The sequence below is a fragment of the Zalophus californianus genome, chromosome 3 (genome assembly GCF_009762305.2).
Source record: "Zalophus californianus isolate mZalCal1 chromosome 3, mZalCal1.pri.v2, whole genome shotgun sequence".
In the NCBI taxonomy this organism is placed as follows: Eukaryota; Metazoa; Chordata; class Mammalia; order Carnivora; family Otariidae; genus Zalophus; species Zalophus californianus.
This window is the reverse complement of record NC_045597.1, coordinates 191,388,901-191,407,451: the sequence shown is the minus strand read 5'-3', so window position 1 is coordinate 191,407,451 and position 18,551 is coordinate 191,388,901. Positions and strand designations below refer to the sequence as shown.

Genomic DNA, 18,551 nt, shown 5'->3' with positions numbered 1-18,551 from the left:
TAATCAATTTTCCCAGAGCCATTTGTTTAAAAGTCCACCTTAGGGCGCCTGGGTGGCTCCGTTGGTTAAGCGACTGCCTTCGGCTCAGGTCGTGATCCTGGGGTCCCGGGATCGAGTCCCGCATCGGGCTCCCTGCTCAGCGAGGAGTCTGCTTCTCCCTCTGACCCTCCCCCCTCTCATGCTCTCTCTCTCTCTCATTCTCTCTCTCAAATAAATAAATAAAATCTTTAAAGGTCCACCTTAACCTCAGTGACTTGAGACGCCATCTGTATCATACGGTAGGTACCTTCCTGTATGTATTCGAGTCTATTTCTCATCTCTCTAGTTTATTCCTCTAGCTACTGTTCATGCTTGTGTCCTGATGTTTTAATAAGGGGCTTTAGATTATGTTTTAATGTCTGGTAGGGCGCCTCCCACCCCAATGCCCCAACTGTAGATGACTCTCAGTTGTTAACTTTTATTATATTTCATTTTTTATAGATTTAGAATCATATAATCCTGTTGTCTACTGTAGTGGGAAGATTAATGGTCCCCAAGGATGCAGATGTCCGAATCCCCGGAACCCGTGAATACGTTCAGTCACATGAAAGGGAAATTAAGAGAGCAGACAGAAGAAAGGTCACTCATCAGCCTATCTTAAAATAGGGAGCTTGTCCTGGATCGCCAGGTGGGACCAGCATAATCACAGGGGTCTTTTGTGCAAGGGGGAGGCAGAGGCGAGCCCCAGAGGGTGGCAGTGTGAAATGGACCTGGCCCAGCACTGCTGGTTTTGAAAATGGAGGTAAGGCCAGGAGCCAAGGCGTGCGGGCGGCCTGTGGAAGCTGGACAGGGCAAGGAAACAGACTGTCCCCGGGGCCTCCGGACGGGAAGGCAGCAGTCCTGTTGACACCTGACGCTGGCCCAGCCAGACCCAGCTCAGACTCCTCAAATACCAACTGTCAGTGTTGTTGGAAGCCATCAAGTCTGTGGTAAGCCAGGGCAGCAATGGGAAACCTTGTCCACAAAACGTGCTTCTCCATCTCGAAGAGCGCTTCTCGCCTTCAAGTTGGCTGTGTGCCATCACCAAAGTGGCACCTGCTTGCTTTTCGATGGTGTTTGCACCGATGGACTTTCTCCAACTTTTAAACTTAACACAGGAAGGCCGAAAGGAAGAGCGTGTCTTATAAATGGCAGTCAGGATTTTTTTCTTGCAACACTTAAAAAAAAAAAAAAAGCCATTTTATTATCCTCTGGCTTTGCTGTTGCTTTTCTGAAGAGAAATCCCCCCTCCTCCTTCCTCCCCGGTCACCCCCCTCCATGGTTTTAATATGTTCGCTTTCACTTTTGGTAGTTTCCTAGCAGGTGTCAGGGTGTGAGGGGTTTTTGTTTTGTATTCATCCTGTGTGGGGTTTTCTGAGATTTCTGAACCTGTGGCTTCATTTCTTTCATCAGTCTTGGAAAGTTCTTGGCCAGTCCTTCCAAGGATTGTTTTCCTGCTTTACTTTCTATTCCTTGGATTTTCACTACACACATTGTAGACCTCTTTGCTGTGACTCAATGTCTCAGTAAGTTCCAGTAAGTTCCGTTGTTTACTTTCTGTTTCCATTAGAACATGTTCTGCTGACCTGTCCTCCAGCAGCTTAACTAACGGTTCTACTCTGCTTTCTACTGACGGGCACCCCCGCTCCCCGCCACCCCACCTGTTAACTGGAGCCCAGCCCAGCAGGACCGGAGGAAAACTAAGCTGTTTCCCAAAGGTTTTTTTTGGACTTGGCCTCATTTCTTCCTACCCAAAGCAGCCTAAAAGTTCACCAGATGCCATGAGGGGTAAGGAGCTGTGGTTTAGCCCTTTCAAATGCCCAAGTCCCCCAGGTGGTAGGCCCCCAGCAAGGGACCCGGCTCTGACCAGCAGCAACCCCCCGAAGGCCGCGCCACAAGGCCCCCCGTGTTCTCTGCTCCCTCCAGCACGCACCCCTCGGGCCTCGTCTCTTGAGGAGCTCCTTGATGCCCGTAAGCATGTTTCTTCCCATGTAGCCACCTGTTTGTAGTTCTTGACATGACTGGAGTCGGTCTCAAAGTACTTCCACCCAGGAGCAGAGATCTTCCGGTGCTCACTGCCAACTCTACCACCCTGATTCTTCTCAGGTCATTCATTTTTGAAGGAAACTCACTTTTTTGTCCTGTTAAACCCACCACATTCTAGATCAGGCTGATTGCTTCTTAGTGGGGTGTTTAACTTGTTCACCTAATACCCACATTTAATGGAAATGGGCAGTTAAGTCTACAACCTTGGTTAGATTCACATTCATTTTGGGGGAGGGGAGTTTGTTTTGACAAAAAACTTCATGGTGGAGGCTGTATGCTTACCGTGCCATCCTGGCAAGCTCACTTGTCCCACTGTGAGTGATGTTAAGGATGGATGGATTCAGGTGCTTTCAACTTACGTGTAGATGGGCCAAGTCTCTCAATCCCAGGAAACACAGAGGGGCACTGGGTGAAGAAAAACAGGAAGGGGGAGCTAGCAATCCACACCACTGCAGGCTGGTCACAATGGGCAACCACAGCTCAGTCTGGCTGTGGTCTTTTTTCAGGAAACAGGCCTCGAATTCCAGACCTGAAACTGTCTTCTCAAGACATGGAAGGCAGTGTTATGCCCTGGATCAGGCCTCCATCTGCTGAAGGGCTGCTCAGGGGCTAGCTCCCCCTTACCCTGCTTTATGTGGGCAACCCTTGTGGCGTTATCAGGGTAAGCCCCAGAGCAAACATGGCAGTTGCAGTCAATGCATCAAAAGCAGGCTGCCGTTGGGCTACACCTGCATGCAGGTGGGAGTCTCAGCAGGAGCCAGGGCACAAGGATGGGCTGGCTATATGCTCTCGTTTTCTCAGCCCATGGTCCAAGCAGCCACTGATGCTTCCCTTCCTAGATCCTTGAGGCAAAATACTACAAAGTACGGATTTTCTAATTCTATCTGCACTAGGTGGAATCCTTCTAGAAAGAATTTCTGCCACCAGTTGTTTGATTACTTCGCAGGTTCAATTTTGTTACTTTGAACATCACTAGGGCATCAATTCATTTATTCTTAAGGTTGATAAATACGGGGGAGATGGAATCAAGCATATCCTGAATTTCTTGTACAATGATGAGGTTATGTAGTATTGTAACTATGAACTTGGGATTAAAAATATAAACACACCGACTTTTCATGCTCAATTTGTCTCATGTTCGACCGATGGGAGCTCCTTCAAGTCAGCTTCTATGAACTTCTGGAAGAACCCTATGAGACTCTGAAACATTCCTGAACCTGGGACATCTTGTACTGGGGATCAACCTGTACAATTATTTCCCCAGACTTGTACCTACTTTTTCTTTTTTTACTTTTATTTATTTGACAGAAAGAGACACAGTGAGAAAGGGAGCACAAGCAGGGGGGGGAGTGGGAGAGGGAGAAGCAGGCTTCCCGCGGAGCAGGGAGCCCGATGCACGGCTCAATCCCAGGACCCTGAGATCATGACTTGAGCCAACGGCAGATGCTTAACGATTGAGCCACCCGGGCGCCCCAACTTGTACCTACTTTGAAAATAAGTTCTGATTCTGCTTAGTTGAAACTGGAGTTTAGAGACCACAATCTGGGCATTATTGGTTCTCATTGGTGCTGGGCTGTAATTACTCTAGGCCTTTTTAGTTGGACAGAGCCAGGAACTATTCATTATTTAGAAAGAAAAATCATTTAAGGTTTTTTTTTTTTTTTTTTTGAAGATTTTATTTATTTGAGAGAGAGAGAATGAGAGAGAGCACATGAGGGGGGGAGGGTCAGAGGGAGAAGCAGACTCCCTGCTGAGCAGGGAGCCCGATGCGGGACTCGATCCCGGGACGCCAGCATCATGACCTGAACTGAGGGCAGTTGCTTAACCAATTGAGCCACCCAGGCGCTCAATCATTTAAGGTTTCTATGTGATATTTAAGATTACTAGGTTCTAACAAGATTACCTCATTTCTAAACTGTTTTATCCTAAAATATACTTTTAATAATAGTGATGATATCATGGTAGTTTTTTGAAATTATATTCACAAAGCTGTATATTCAGTAGGCTGAGATCTTTGTGTCCTCAGTAGACATCCCAGTGACAATGCAGAATCAAAGTACTGTGATCGAGTCACTTGAAATAATTACTGTTTCACTACGTGAAGTTCACTGACCTCCTCCTCTTTCCCTGTAGAGAATCATTTTTACTAGTTTTTGGTTGATCCTTCGACTATTTTTCTGAAATACCCGCAAGCATGTACAGCTGCACGTGCCTCCATATAGCCTTTCTCACCCTCGAAACAACAGTCTAACCTCCTTCTGCTTTCTTTGTCTAGTTTCATTGTGGAGATCACCTTGTTTCCGTCCAGAGACCTTCTCTCTCATTCTCGTGCCTCCAGGAGCTGCACGGCACTGAACACCATTTAGTCACCTCGGGCCCTGTTAATGAACATCTGGATTGATTCCAGCCTACTAAAACTCAGGCCCATGGATACAGCTGGTACTCAACACCTGGAAGTCCAACAACTGGCATCGTCACCTTCTAGCTATGGATCCTCTTCTTGAATTTCCATTTCCTCAACTGTAAAACAAGGGCCTTCTAACAACATGACTCATACGTCGGAGTTCAATAAAATGTTAATTTAAAAGGTATTTCCGTAAATGTTAACAATAACTGAAAAATGTGTTTAAAATGAGCGAAAACATGAATCATGTAATCACCACTATATACTATTTCTATTTAATTAGGAAATTCATATCTTGAGACACAATGACAAACTAGAATGTATCCACAGAAAGACCAGGAGAGTGAAATGTCTAGAAACTATCTCGATAAAACAGTTGATGCAATTAAATATTTATTGAACAAATGCAGAATAAATGAAGCAGGGGGGCTTTTAACCTGAAGATACAATAAAGACCTCCAAATATTTAGAGGGCATCACACAAAAGCTGAAAGACTTGTTCAGTGTTTCTCCAAAAGGCAGACCTTGAACCAAAGGATAAATATAAGCAACCAGTAGGTTGCAGGATAGTTGCACAAAGTGGATCACTTATCTTAATAGCTTCTTTGCCAATAGAATGCATTCCACCCTAGGTTTCCCTTCTTCTGAAAGGAACATTACAACTAGTACTTCTCCTGAAGGTCTTAAATAGTTGCATTTTCATGGCAAGCCCTCCACTGCCAGCAATGGATGTAGTCACACTATCAGGAAAAAATCTGAAGTTCACAAACTGGTTTGCTGAGGAAATGGTCTTTGGTTCCTCAGCTATCAGCATTCTGTAGGAGTGATGTTCAGGAGGTGAGGAGGAAGGAGAGCATATTCTCTGAAGGGGGTGCATCAGAAGCCCCGGCAGCTCAGATACTGGCTCTGGGGACGGTCCTCCTCAAACCCCAAATGAATCGCTCTAAGTATCAACCATCGGTGCAGATGGGAGTGTGCCGTGCGCTGGGGCAGGGACAAACAGCTGACAGCCACTGACCTCCACGAAGCAGGAGAGCTGTGTTTAGAAGTCACTAGGAAATATAAACTGTGTAATACTGACGGGCTCCATCCAAACTGTCCAATATTACAAAATGAGAATTGTTTCAACAGCTATTCAGCATAATGTTTAAGGACAAAATATATATAATATACTTTATATATGTATTTTATCACATACTCAGTAAGGAATGCTGAGGTGCTTCATCCATCCAATAAATTGAAAATAAAAATTTTACATTTCTCTATCTGTCAGTATACAGGATTCTGAAGGTGGATCTTGAACTCAGAATGATAGATCAGTTTTCGAGGAAAGCCACATAATCGGTCAGTCTGGCTAACTGCTGTTCGTTGGGGATCGGGGGCACCGGGGCAGGCTCTGCGTGTGAAATATAGAGAGAGACTAAAGTTAGATCCCCGTGTAACAGCGCGTGGGCCCTGCCACCCACACCCTCCAATGCCTGTTAATTTAACAATAAGGAAACTTTCTTATTGATTTTAGACATTTTTGAAAAACAAGCAAAGAAGTCTCAACTTTGATGCGTAGTTTTCCTGAACTGGGAGTAAAGGCATGTCTGGCTTTGCTGAAGTTTCCACGTTACCACGCACAGCTCTTGTTGGAAGGACACCCACCCATGTGAACAGAATTCAGTGAGGAATTACCCAGTATTGACCGTGTGCCAGGCACTGCTCTATTAAATTGTCAGTGAACACAAAAAGCCCCATAAAGAACCCCATCATCCAGGAATTCAGTTCTAGCTTTTAAGTTCGCGCACGTCAGCCTAGGGATGCCATCTGAGTAAGTGCTGGTGAGCAGCTCTATCACGGCTTCCCTACGTGACACCAACGAGGCTCTGTGGCCAGGCCAGAAGGTGCCCCGGCGTCAAGGTAAGCTCCAGAGGGGAACCCACACGTTCTCTCTTGTAACCGAATATGTTGTCATAAATAGCAAGTATAGAATTTAACCTCTTCATTTATAAGGTTAGAGCTAAGAAAAAAAAGAGACACACGACAAAAAAGAAATAAAGAGTAATGAAACACGTTTTAAATGAGCATATAAAAATACATACCTGATAAAGGAATAAACCGGTTAAAGGACACATCCAGGGCCCCTGTAACTAAGTAAAATTAACAGCACAATTTATAGGAGTCATCAAAGAGAACTTTCACACAGAACATGTTGTTTTTAACACAAAGGCATTGACGACCATTTGCTACTTCTCAAACAGAGTTAACAATTATGCTCTGTATGATTACGTGAGTCTTCTCACCACAGCAGTTTTCTCTCAGCAGCTAGACTCGCCGGGACCATGTCTAACCACTTCCCGTACCTTCACAGGGGAGAGCCCATTGAAATTTGAGTAATTCTTGACCGTGGGGCCAACGATGTCTAAACAACAGGAATTCAGGGCAGGTGGAAGGAACTCTGGGTTGAAGGAAGAGGGCTCACGGATGTGGGCATTAAGCTCAGCTCCAAAGACCTGGCAGAAAAGGACACTCCTGCCAAGCAGGAGGAGAGACCTTCAAGCAGGATGAGCACAGCTCGCTGCAGGAGGGGGACTGAGGGACTGGGGTTCAGACGGACCCAACGAGGGCAGGTCAAATAATTTAAGCCAAAAAACTTAATTTTGTGCAAGTTAAAGCCACTGAAATCTTATTTCAGAGAAGAGTGTACGTGTCTGTAGCACAAGGAGAAAAGGGGGGTATCTGAACAAGATATTTTTTTTTAAAAGGCAACAGTTTAGATATTATGGATAAACATGCTTAGAAATGGCCCCAATAAACAAAAGGATGGGAGACTAACATTTAGTAAAAATTAAGATGTAATAAGGATTATGAAAAACCCATAAAAATAGGTTTTTATACAGGGATGATGAAAAACCCATATAAAGGAAAAACCACAATAAGGATTATGAAAAACCCACATAAAATGGTTTTCTATACAAGAAATACATTTTTAAAAATTAAGGTAAAACTAGGTGATCTTTAAAATCCTTTCTACCATGTTGATCATTCCACATCTATATTTAACCTGAGTTACTTTCAATTTGCTAGTACAGCAGGACCTTATCATCAAATGACTCAAGTGCATGCCTCAGAGCCTGAAGTGGTCTTAGAAGCGGTCAGTGCTGCATACGTGGATGAAGAGCTCCACCTACCTGGCTTTTTGGGCATAACCATTCTTGTGGTGGAGTCCGCTTGCCATCCTTGTTCTAATATACCTAAAAAACGTGTATTTAACACACAAATGAGACCAAAAAACTCCTAGAATTTTCATTTACGAGATCCACAATCTATCAATGATACTACTTGTATGGAAGATCTGACAAGTGCAGGTTACCCTACAATGTGTATTTTTTTCTAGAAAAGTAGATTATAATAGCTTTCTCAGGTGAACTTCCTTTTGAAACATTTCTGAAACGTGGATCGAAGCCATTTTACTCTATCAGGCCGAGAGAATCCCTAGCAGAGAAGCGGTCCTCTGTAAAGGGTGCATTATGGTACTAATCTAGTCAATATAACTAAAACAACGCCCGTGTCTCTAAGGAGGACGTACATGACACCGCCTCCAACTGCTCCATCAGTAGTGACAGAGCCGAGGCCAATGACAAGAACCACAGCTCACACACAGAGTCCTGGCCAGCAGGCACTGTCCCACAGGGATCACTTCAGGTCATCATCACACTACTCTAAGAAGGACACAGGACCATCACCTGACTGATGTGGAAAACGGAGTTTGGAGACTTCCAGGGATGTGTCCTAGGATCACGCAGTTAGCATGGGGGGAGGGTACAGGAGTCCCACCAAGGTAGTCAGTTAGGAGTACGGCTCGGGGCGATGTTATTTATTATGTAATAAACTATGGATCCATTTCAAGACGAATCAAAACAAATGTTTTTGAGTAAGCAACAGTACTGATTTACTCCAGGAACTTTCATTGACCTGCCTGCTATGCATCTAAGATTGTGGTAGACTTTGGAAACTGAGGAACAAGATGTGGTCTTTACAGAGTTCCTATTTTAGTCAGAGAATCAGAAATTCAATCATGGTAAAACAAAGACAACGCTATGAGGCACAGACAATGTTCTATAGCAATCTGCCGAGGGGAGGAGCTAGTTTGGGCATCACGTGGGAAATGAAAACGCGAAAGCACAGCGGAGGTCAGTGGGTAAGAGTTGTTGCTGGTGAGAAAAATGGAGGAAGAAGAATGGGCCGAAAAGGGGCAGTGGGAGGAGACTGCCTTTACCAAGTACGGGTGAAATGAGGATTTCTACACGTGAATCATGAGGTCAATTAAGATTTTCTTAAAAAAATACATTTATCAACATGTTGATTTTCAGAGGAAAAGAAGTAATTTAAAGAAATTACAAAGTTTAAGCTCCGAATCATGAACATAATACTACTCGCCCGGCATACTTACAAAAGCAACTAATTTGTACACCCTTCACTTTCTTGTATCTGGCATTTCCCACCACTTATAAGACTGTAAGACCGGGTGTAATCGGAGCTGCATGGACTTGTCTCAAACGCCTTACTCCGCCCCTTGCTGTCCCTTTCAGTAACTCTGTTCCCGCCACATCCCTCCCTGCCCCATCCACTCCCGGTCAACAGTGGCTCTGAGGCCCCTTCCTGGGCATCATCTTGGGAAGGCACCCCACCATTTCACAGGCCCACCGTTAACTTAAGTCTTCATCAAAGTTCTTGGAAATAAAAGTAGAAAATACTCAGGGATCCGGCCCTGGGAACCATGACAGAAAATGACTACAGGAACATCAAAGAGGTTCCAATAAGGAAAGAGCCAGAAAGATCGTATACAACAAGGGCACACCACACAGACATAGCTGAATGGTAACTTCATCAAAATGGCAAAGTACTCCTCTGCAAAACTCGTGTTCTAGGATATCATTAACTGCCTCTGGCAAAAAGTGCTTTAAACGTAAATAAGAATCTGAAATTTCTTATCCACACCCAGAAATCCAAAAAGTTTTTCCTGAACTCATTTGGTGGCGAAAGCAGTTGTGAGGCCCTGTTAGGTCTGGATACGGTATCTCCTCGCACCGCTGAGCGGGATGCTCACACCAGCCGCCCCAGAACCACTGCTGGGCCTGCCGACAGCCTGCTTCTGTGCCCGGCCCTGCCAGGGGTGGGGGGTGGGAGTTGGGGGTTGGAGGCGGTGGAGTTGGGGGGGGATGCCACACAGGTTTCCCTTTCCAGGGAATGAATACCGCCTGAATTCCAAAACCAACCTGCTCCAACAAGTCACACTTCCCCTTCCGTGGAAGGTAAACAGCGAGCTCACACTACCTTTCACGGCCTCTTCCACGGGGAGCCCGACAAAGGCAGCGAAGTCGTCTGCAATGATGGAGGTGTAGGCTTGAGAGACCAGGGCGAAGGCCCTTCTCCTCGTTGCATCTGTGGGGGGAATGGATGGGTGGCAGATAGTGAACCAAGAGCTGGCGTTTTTAACACACAATTCAGTTATGTGATTGGCCTTGTCCAAATTTTACAAGCGAGACTAGCTCGACCCAAAGGTTTCTATGCTTACAGATGCAGACACATGTGCCTGGCATGAAAGAGGTACTCTGATATTGCCGAATAAACAATCAATTCCTTGTACTTCCTCTCAGACAGCAAATCTCCCTTGGAGGACAATGAAATTTACAAAGAAGGAAAAAAGTTAATATACATAAGACCAAAAATCTAAGAAAATTTCATTTAAATATATTTATGCACTTCGTATATAATTTTCCTTAAATTTCTTTTTTAATCCCACTTACAAACACTGGACTGAATGGAGCAGAAATGATCTACTTCGGTAATTAGTTGTCCTTTCTGAGGAGGGTCTCTGATCTAGTATCACACCTAGGAATTGCAGAACAAGCCCTGTAACTAGAGCACTCTTCTGTTAACAAGAAAAACCATAAGCCCCAAATGCTGAGTCAGCAAACTGAGACTTAATACCGAACAGTTTCAACCTCCCCTAGAAACACAGTCCTAAGAGGTCAGGTGGAAATTTCCCGAGCCTGTGGAACAGGTAATCTGTCACATAGGCCCCCCTCCATCCCCCAAAAGGAGAAGACTCCCCACTCTACCCTTAAGGGAAGGTGACCTGGCCTGAAACATTCCTTTCTTTGCTTTTGGGCTAGTAACGTCCCTGCCCCAAGTTCCTTCCTATGAAAACCCACCATTATGTACAGCTCTTCAGAGCTCCCCTCTACTTGCTGGATGGTATGCTGCCCAATTCATGGACTGCTTAATAAAGCCAATTAGATCTCCAAGTTTACTCAGTTGAATTTTTGTTAACACTAACTTTTGAGTCTGCTCTAAACTATTGATTTTATTTGGGTTCAAATCCTAAGGTCAAATCCTGAATGACTGAACCTAATTGGAGGGTGGGAGGGTGGGGCTGCAAACAATTCCAGCAACAAAACCTCCCTAGAGATGACATGTGGGATTTCCCCAGGCTTACATTCCCACACTGACTATTCCAGAAATGAGGCAGAGACAAAAAGTCAATGGTAGGAACTGAGGTCCAGCTAGCCTGTCTTCCTGCCCACTGCTCTTCCAGGAACATAAGGGCTCCACCATCTGGCTGTCAACATGCTTAAAAATATTCTGGATTTTACTTTCCACATTTAATAGGCCAGTACATATGTACAGTATAGCCCCATACTGAAAATCCTCTCTCCATTCCTGGGACATTGCCTGACAACCGCACCAAGCTCCTTGGGCACCCTTTGCTCCCAGTTAGGCCCCCGGCTCTCAGAAAGTCTCACACCTTCTCATTTCCAGGCTTTGGGTTTATGCTGTTGTGTGATGTCTGCTCTCTACGACTCCTAGGTCAGTTTACAAACTCCTCCTGCAGCACTGAAGTTCACTGCCATCTCTGTCCTTCTCTAAATTCAGTGTTGTTTATACTACCTGTTTAACAAGCATGCTTTTACCACCTACAACACACTGCCCCACCCCTCCCCACTCCCATCACCTCAATGATCCCTAAACTTCTCTACAGGAGGAGGGCTGTCTTTATATCTTTATACCCCCCTAAAGAGCCCAGCCTCTCTAACGAAGTATATGCTGAAGACGTGCTTGTTGACAGTATCACCAGGATGAAGCCTTTGGCTTTGTTCCCTCATATTTCTTAAAGATCTCGGACGTTCCATCGCGTTTCTTCACTGCTCACTGAGCCTGATGTCCTCGCCAGCTTCCGCTCAGCCGGTACTGCCTCTCCTTCCATGCCTTCAGTCAACTCCTTCCTTCTTCCTACCAACCACTCAGCACATAACCTCACGCTGGACTTGAAAACATCGTAGCATAAGGGAACTTTCCCTTATTTGAAGGCCATGGGTACTCAGTGAAAAAGAACCAAGAGCAACAATGGAAAAGGGAAATCCAAGTGTGCACCAACAACCATACCCCCTTGGAAAGCCCACCACATTTTAAAAATATTAACCTGAGTTCAAGCACTCTGGTCAGATTTTTAGAATTGAGAGGAGATGGGGAGTAGAAGAAGAGACACAGACAGGCAGGCCTGGCACACGGCAGAGAAGCAAGCACACAGGGAGACGGAAGCGGGTGGGCAGAGGAAGCAAAAATACAGGCTGGAGTGTTCCACAGGGTCAGTGAGAGGCTACACAACTGGGGCTGCTTGTAACCACTCAGGGACATTCTAGTCACTGTGTGACCCTTAAGATCTGTGAAATGTGTCACCTCATGAGGGCATGCATTAGAATGACAAGCTGGAAAGGGGAATCCACTGAGCCAGCACCTAACACCTGTGGCAGTTCACCACGGGACAAAGTCCTGGGGAGACCCTAAAAGAATGCTCACTCTGCTGTGTAAAAAATACCTCAACATGCTTATTATATCCCAGCAACTGCCAGGTGCTAGTGCTGCAGACAGAGGTCAGATGAGCCGGCTGTCCTGTGCTTCCTAACCCACCTCTGCTCTTCTGTTCCAGGGAGTCTGGGCACCACTGCCCGTGGCACCTGCACGCTCCCGCCTGGTGAGTGGATCCACGGGTCACGGGAACATACTTCCTCTGCGCCCGCCCTGCCTTGCTCTAGCTGCTCCTCAGCTCCTGGGGGCAGCCCCTTTCTGTGACCTCAGCAGTGTGGATCCCTCGCCTCCTCCCTTTGGGCCTAGAGTAAGAATGGCTACTGTCCACACCCAGCCCCTGGGTGCTTTGTCAGTCCCTGCTGGCTGCCTTTAAGAGACCTCTCTTTCACTAGCCTCTCTTCACTGAAGCCATTTTCAATTTTCTGGTAGGACTGCGACTAATTCAGAACAGAAAAGGAAAAGACCTGAGAATGCGAGTGTTCTTAAAACAATCTAGGAAACCGAAAATTTGTAATACATTAAAAAGCAAAATGTCAAATTTAGCAGTAATTCAAATCTGTTATAAGACTTCCTTCACCAGGCTTCACCTTATGGAGGAAAATACAGTACCATTCATGAATCTGGGGATTTGTAAAATTCTCAGGGTATATTCACAGATATTGCAGGTGAACAGATGAGTGCTTATATGTATTAATTAATTAAGCATATGTAAGTGCTTATACATATTAATTTATTTCTAACCACCATACTACTTATGATTGCACTTCACAAATGAGAAAAGTACAGAAGGGTCACTCAAGTGGCAGAACCAGGATGTGAACTCCAGAAGTATGGCTCCAGAGTCCAAACTCTCCCATGTTGTGCTCCACAGCCTCCCAGGGGCCCGCGGCACTGCCTTCGAAGTACTGCATCTAACAGGGCTGGAGGCAGAGGCGGTCCTGGGAGGAAACACCGCTGCACCCACTGAAGGCACACAGGGAATATTTGCTGCGTGGGTCAGGAGATCTGAGCCCTAGTCCTACCAACGACCCTGCTGTAGGCCACTGGGAAATGGCCCGCAGCCTGTGCCCTCACACTACAATCCTAAGACTGAACCAGATACTACAAAAAACCACCCCCACACTCTTTTCTCCTCTGGACTTATGTGAAGAGGTGAAGGCGGTTTCCTGGGGGAAAACCCCAAACTGCCCCTACTGTACCTGAGCAACTTTATACCACACTCCTCCCTTCCCACCCACTGGCTGGCCCTGCACTCCTGCTCATGTCCTTCATACTTAAAGTAAGTGCCTCCTGTTTTGTCCCTTACATTGTTGTTTTATGCTGCCAGAGCTTTACCATCGTAAGAGAAATGAGGTACATCTGAGAAGCAGCCTTCACCTTCCGCTCCCCTGTAAAGAGGATATCCCTTGCCCGAATAATGAGTAGTTATTCAAGCATTCCTGCCCACTGACTCCTCCAGAGCAGGAAGGCAGACAGTCAAGGCAGGTATTAATGACAGCAACGAGGTAACAATAAGAAATAAGGATTGAACAACATGAAAAGAAGTTACTATATGAATTTATAAAAGAGTGAACCAACAAGTGTCAGGGGCAGGAGAACAGAGAGAGAGGCAGGGTCCAGTTTCATCATGGGATCAGTGCTATGTCACACAGGCTCGTGATCTTTCAGAGCAATGAAAAAAAACATCTGAGCATCTGTGTACTATATTGACTAGTTACAAATCCAGAAGCTGGAGACAACCCCTATCAAAGCCTGAGGTCAAAAGACTCCAAAGCACAGTCTCTACTTTCAAATACATGGGGTTTAAAATCTTAACCACCCCATACCTTGAGCTTATTAGAGTATCACAAGATTTCGTTTTAGTAGCAAAAAAATCCTTTTACTGACAAGAGCAATTTCAATCTAGAACTAAGAGACAGTGAGCCCCTTAGCTGCCGATATAACCTCCAGCAAGACGAAATGAAGAAGTATGGTTACAGCAAATCCTCACATGTGAAATGAAGAAGCATGATTATAGCAAATCCTTACAAAAGAATTTTGAAAGCTGCCCTATCCACCTAGCAGAAAATATCTATTTTTTAAAACACATCACTGACTTACTTCAATATCGCAGCACTTAGAGAACAGGTCTAATTTAATTCTTAACCACGAAGAAACACTACCTCTAAGTGCTTCCATGATTGGCTGGACCGTCTCAGACCACTGGTGTGCGTTGATGGTCGTATAGATCCCAGGGAAATCTCTCTGCCAGATTCTTTGTCCTACTGACCAAATTCCCCCAAGTTCAGAATTTGCCTGCAATAAATATCACTGCCTTTGAGGATAGTCACTCCGCAGATTTACCAACAACTGTATCTTAAAACATAATTCAACATTTCTCTTAAGACGTATAATTACTTCTTCAGCCCAATCACTATCAAAAAGGTTTTTAGATGCTGTGGACAGTAATGCAAAATTTATTTGTATGGTTTATACACATTTTTATTATAACAGAAAATTAGAGCATAAAACAGTTGTCCAAAAATATTTCAGAATTAAGTCTGGAAATTAATTTTTTTAAACACTGTTTTTTCAGAATGTTGTATTTGTATTTCATCTGTACATATATGTGATCGACGTTATGCAGAATATTCATATATATATGTGCATGTAAAATACATATACATACTTTTTGGGCAAAAGTAATAGTAAAATGACTAATAATAAAGATTGTCAATCTAAGATGTCATACACTGTAGCCTCTCCCAGGAAAGAATTCCTGCTAACATCACTGAAACTGATGAGTGTAATTTATAGTTCTTTATTTTAAGTCAATGAAGCTGGAGGAACATTCCAATCTTACTTAATAGAATGTCTGGAGAAGAAAGAGAATAAAAATACTAAAATGAATTGCTGCTGAATATCAATAATGAACAGAAGAATTCAAGTGAATTCCTGGTAATATTTGGTGAATGTTTAAAAAATTCACTTCGCATTTATGCTAGAAACAGGGAATCCCATGAAATTAAAAATGTATTTCATTCCACTTTGGAAGAAACTTTTAAGATATTATTTCATCTAATCTCCCAACCAAAGAAATCTAAAATCCTAATTAGCAAAAATAATCTTAATGCTGTGAAAATCATTTTTAGGATATTCTTGGAAATAATACCAATTTCAAAGTAAATGCCACTACTGCATAAATTAGTTAAAAAAGCAAAACAAAACACAAACCAAACCTTTATTAAAAGGTCTCAGTTGTTTGCCAGGCAAAGTGACACTTACAAGAAGTGTCTTAATAAACATGATCAGTAGAAGCTGAGCACAGATTTCTATACCATCCAAGGGAAATTAAATTTCTGATCAGAGAAATTTGTAGATCTGTTCTTAAACTTTAATACCAGTTTAGTAACTATTTCTGTGAACCACAGGGGAAAGAAAACAGAAACTTTAAAAACTTTAGAAGGTTGCCATTTAAATGAATGCTGTTACTACATTCAAGTAGTAGGATACATTGAAGAATACTTACAGATTTTATAGCAGGTGGTATCCGTTTCCAAAGATATCTTGCATTATTCCTAATTTACATCCCCCCAAGAAAGAATAAGCAATTAAAAAAAAATCATCTCAGTAAATGTTTAAAATTCTAGATCTCACTGCAAACACACAGAAGTATATTTTAAAATACTCTGTAGTTTATAGAGTGAAATTTAGTTTTATATGAATTTGTCCATGGGAAGTAAAGTAGCTTTCCAGATAAAAAAACATAAAATACTTGCACCAAAGTAATATTTTGACATTTTTAGTGGATTTTTTAATTAACGATCTAGATCTTAAATTAAGGCAACGGTACACTAAAAACACAAACACTTAAGTAGGTAATTTATTCATACATAAACAAATTTCTATTCAAGGCTCCGGAATTCCCTGACAACGTATGTGATACACAATGCTTTTCTCCTTATCATGAGCCCTCCTCTGACCAATGAGTGCAGAGCCACCAAAACTTCAAGGCAGTTTTTAAGAGTTTGAAAACTTGAACTACAACAAACATACGACGAGAGGATTATAAAAATGAAACCGACAGCTCATATGATATATGTCTAATAGAAATCGCAGGTTAGTTTTTTTTAAAAGGTATGAAACAAAAAGGTTGAATAGAATTTGCCAACAACATTTAACAGTAATCATTGACGATTCATAGCACAAGGGACTCCTGTATGCTTATGCTTTCTGACTTTCCGTCAATGAACATGAATTAGGAATAACTAAAAAACAACACCTTTAAAAAATTCTCATAGGTGTTGTTACTTAAATTTCTCTTAACTTTCTCAATCTTCCCTTTCAGTTTCTCTTGATCTACTGATCACATATGAAATTAAGTAAACAGAGGTCATACGAAAGTTTTCTAAAGACAAAAAAGGTCAACAGAATTAAAGGAATTTATTGACACTGTAGTTTCTCATAACAAATTAGGATGTGTTTTTAGAGAATATATGTAAAACAAGTGTATCTTAAAACAACTCAGCCTAATCATAGTTTGAGTCAGGATTCAATATATGGAACAGGTGTATTAATTATTACAACAGAAGATAAAGCTCCTTGCACCTCATGTTTTAATGATCTCTCTTCAATGCAAGAGTAATTTCTGTACAATCCTGATGAAGCTGCTGCTCTTGGCTTTAGGTAGAAGGTACTTACATGTCATTGTGAAGCAGATATAAAGCTAACAGCTGACCATACACTGGGGGAGTAGCAATTCCTCCAGGAGCCTATAAGGCCAAAAACGAGAAACCTTATTTATATTTACACTTAAAAAAAAAAAAGGATTTTATTAACACTGTTCTAAAAAATAAGCCTATTTTATAATACTTAGTACTACAGATATAGAAAGAGCTCAGAGAGGTACCAAACACTAAAAATCACGGTGTTAAGTTTAGATCTGCCATCAGCTGTGATTTTCTCTCTCTCCAAAGCTCTGTGTCTTTATATGCACGAGAATATTTAAACGGGATTCCTTTCCCAGTTCTCAACTTCTTAAACGGTCTATTAAAAGAAACAAACATTTCCAACAGATTCCTAAAGCACTATGATTCTGCCCATTCTTATCAAGTATGTTGAATAGCTAAGTAATGAGTGATGCATAGGAAAAAAACAAACACACAGCCGAGTGTTACAAAGACATTACTCCCTTCATTCAAATTTGATTCATTCAAAAAAGATCTATTAAGTGTTTATTAGTGAGCTGCTGCTTCTGGCTGTTGTCTCCTTTGGTTAATTAACTTTTTATACTAATGTTATACATGGTTTTCCAATGCCTTTCTAAGGAAAAAAACCTCAATTAACTTTAACAGCTGCATGATACAACTTTCACCAGTCTTACACAAGACCGAACGGTAAGCTTAGGTGGTGACATTATGAGACTAAGGACTTTCCTAGTTGAAAAAAGGTTACTCCTTCTTTAGTCTGTGTGTATGCCTGCACAAACGCCCTTAACGAAATCCACATTCTCCCGCCTTCCACCATACGGGGAGGAAAGATGCCCAGTCTGATTAACACAAGAAACATACTGGAGGACGTCAGGAGCAAAGATGCCCAGAGTTTTCGCACTCACTAGCGGAAAACAAACAACAAAAAGCTCCCAGCGAGCTTGGGGAGAAGGGGTCCAGACCCGTAGCCTTCGGAGCGGACCCCGGCGTCCCGAGCTCCCCAAGCCCAGCTCCCGCGCCCGCCGCAAGCCCCGCGGGCCCTGTTACCCTGGAAACCGGCACCGCCCCGGGACTGCAGAAGACCCCGCGGTTTCTCCGAGCGCGACGGGAACGGCTACCTCGAGCTCCTGGTTCTCGCACTGATCCAGCAACTTTTTGAAACTAAAGGCACTTTCCGCCATCACCGCCACTGGCATCTTCCCGGCCGGTCCTACCGCGGCAACCCCACGAAAGCAGACCCCAGACTGTCCCTCGGGCCGTCGCGCCCGCAATGACGTACAAGGCCGCCGTCGCCGCTGAGCGCCCCGGCGCAGCTGCGCCGTCGGTTCCGGCGCGTAGTCGGACGCCACTGCTCTCGGGAAGGGTCGCTGCCGCTCTGGCCGGCGCTCTCGGTGCTGTGGAGGACCCGCCCCGCCTCGCGGGAAGCGGCTTCCGGAGCGCGAGGCCAGAACTGGGAAGGGAGGGGTGTGCGCAGATTCCAGGACAGCTCGGCGTCTCGGGTTTGCGGCCCGACACGCATGCGCACTTCGAGGAGCAAG

General features: G+C 43.9%; 1 protein-coding gene across 2 annotated transcripts; it reads right to left on the bottom strand.

The window, feature by feature from the left end:
- Positions 1-4,653: 4,653 nt before the first annotated feature.
- COPS8 (COP9 signalosome subunit 8) lies at positions 4,654-18,324 on the bottom strand. Of its 2 annotated transcripts, XM_027589647.2 has the most exons (8): positions 18,132-18,323; positions 17,006-17,076; positions 15,834-15,882; positions 14,488-14,620; positions 9,791-9,898; positions 7,645-7,707; positions 6,556-6,603; positions 4,654-5,864 (listed from the first exon to the last, which is right to left on the bottom strand). In XM_027589647.2, exons 1-8 carry the CDS (start codon positions 18,207-18,209, stop codon positions 5,785-5,787), a joined length of 630 nt encoding a protein of 209 aa, XP_027445448.1. In that variant the 5' UTR covers positions 18,210-18,323; the 3' UTR covers positions 4,654-5,784. The 2 variants fall into 2 exon arrangements, with proteins under 2 accessions (XP_027445448.1, XP_027445449.1); XM_027589648.2 differs by lacking the exon at positions 7,645-7,707 and having other exon boundaries at positions 18,132-18,324.
- Between the last annotated feature and the right edge of the window lie 227 nt (positions 18,325-18,551).

Bases quoted from the DNA above. Each gene is read 5' to 3' on its own strand.
- COPS8 (XM_027589647.2), bottom strand. From the start codon at position 18,209: ATGCCAGTGGCGGTGATGGCGGAAAGTGCCTTTAGTTTCAAAAAGTTG. The intron at 17,077-18,131 runs GTAGCCGTTCCC...TTGGCCTTATAG, and splicing joins GCGAGAACCAGGAGCTCGAG to GCTCCTGGAGGAATTGCTAC. The intron at 14,621-15,833 runs GTAAGTATTCTT...TATTTATTGCAG, and splicing joins TACCACCTGCTATAAAATCT to GCAAATTCTGAACTTGGGGG.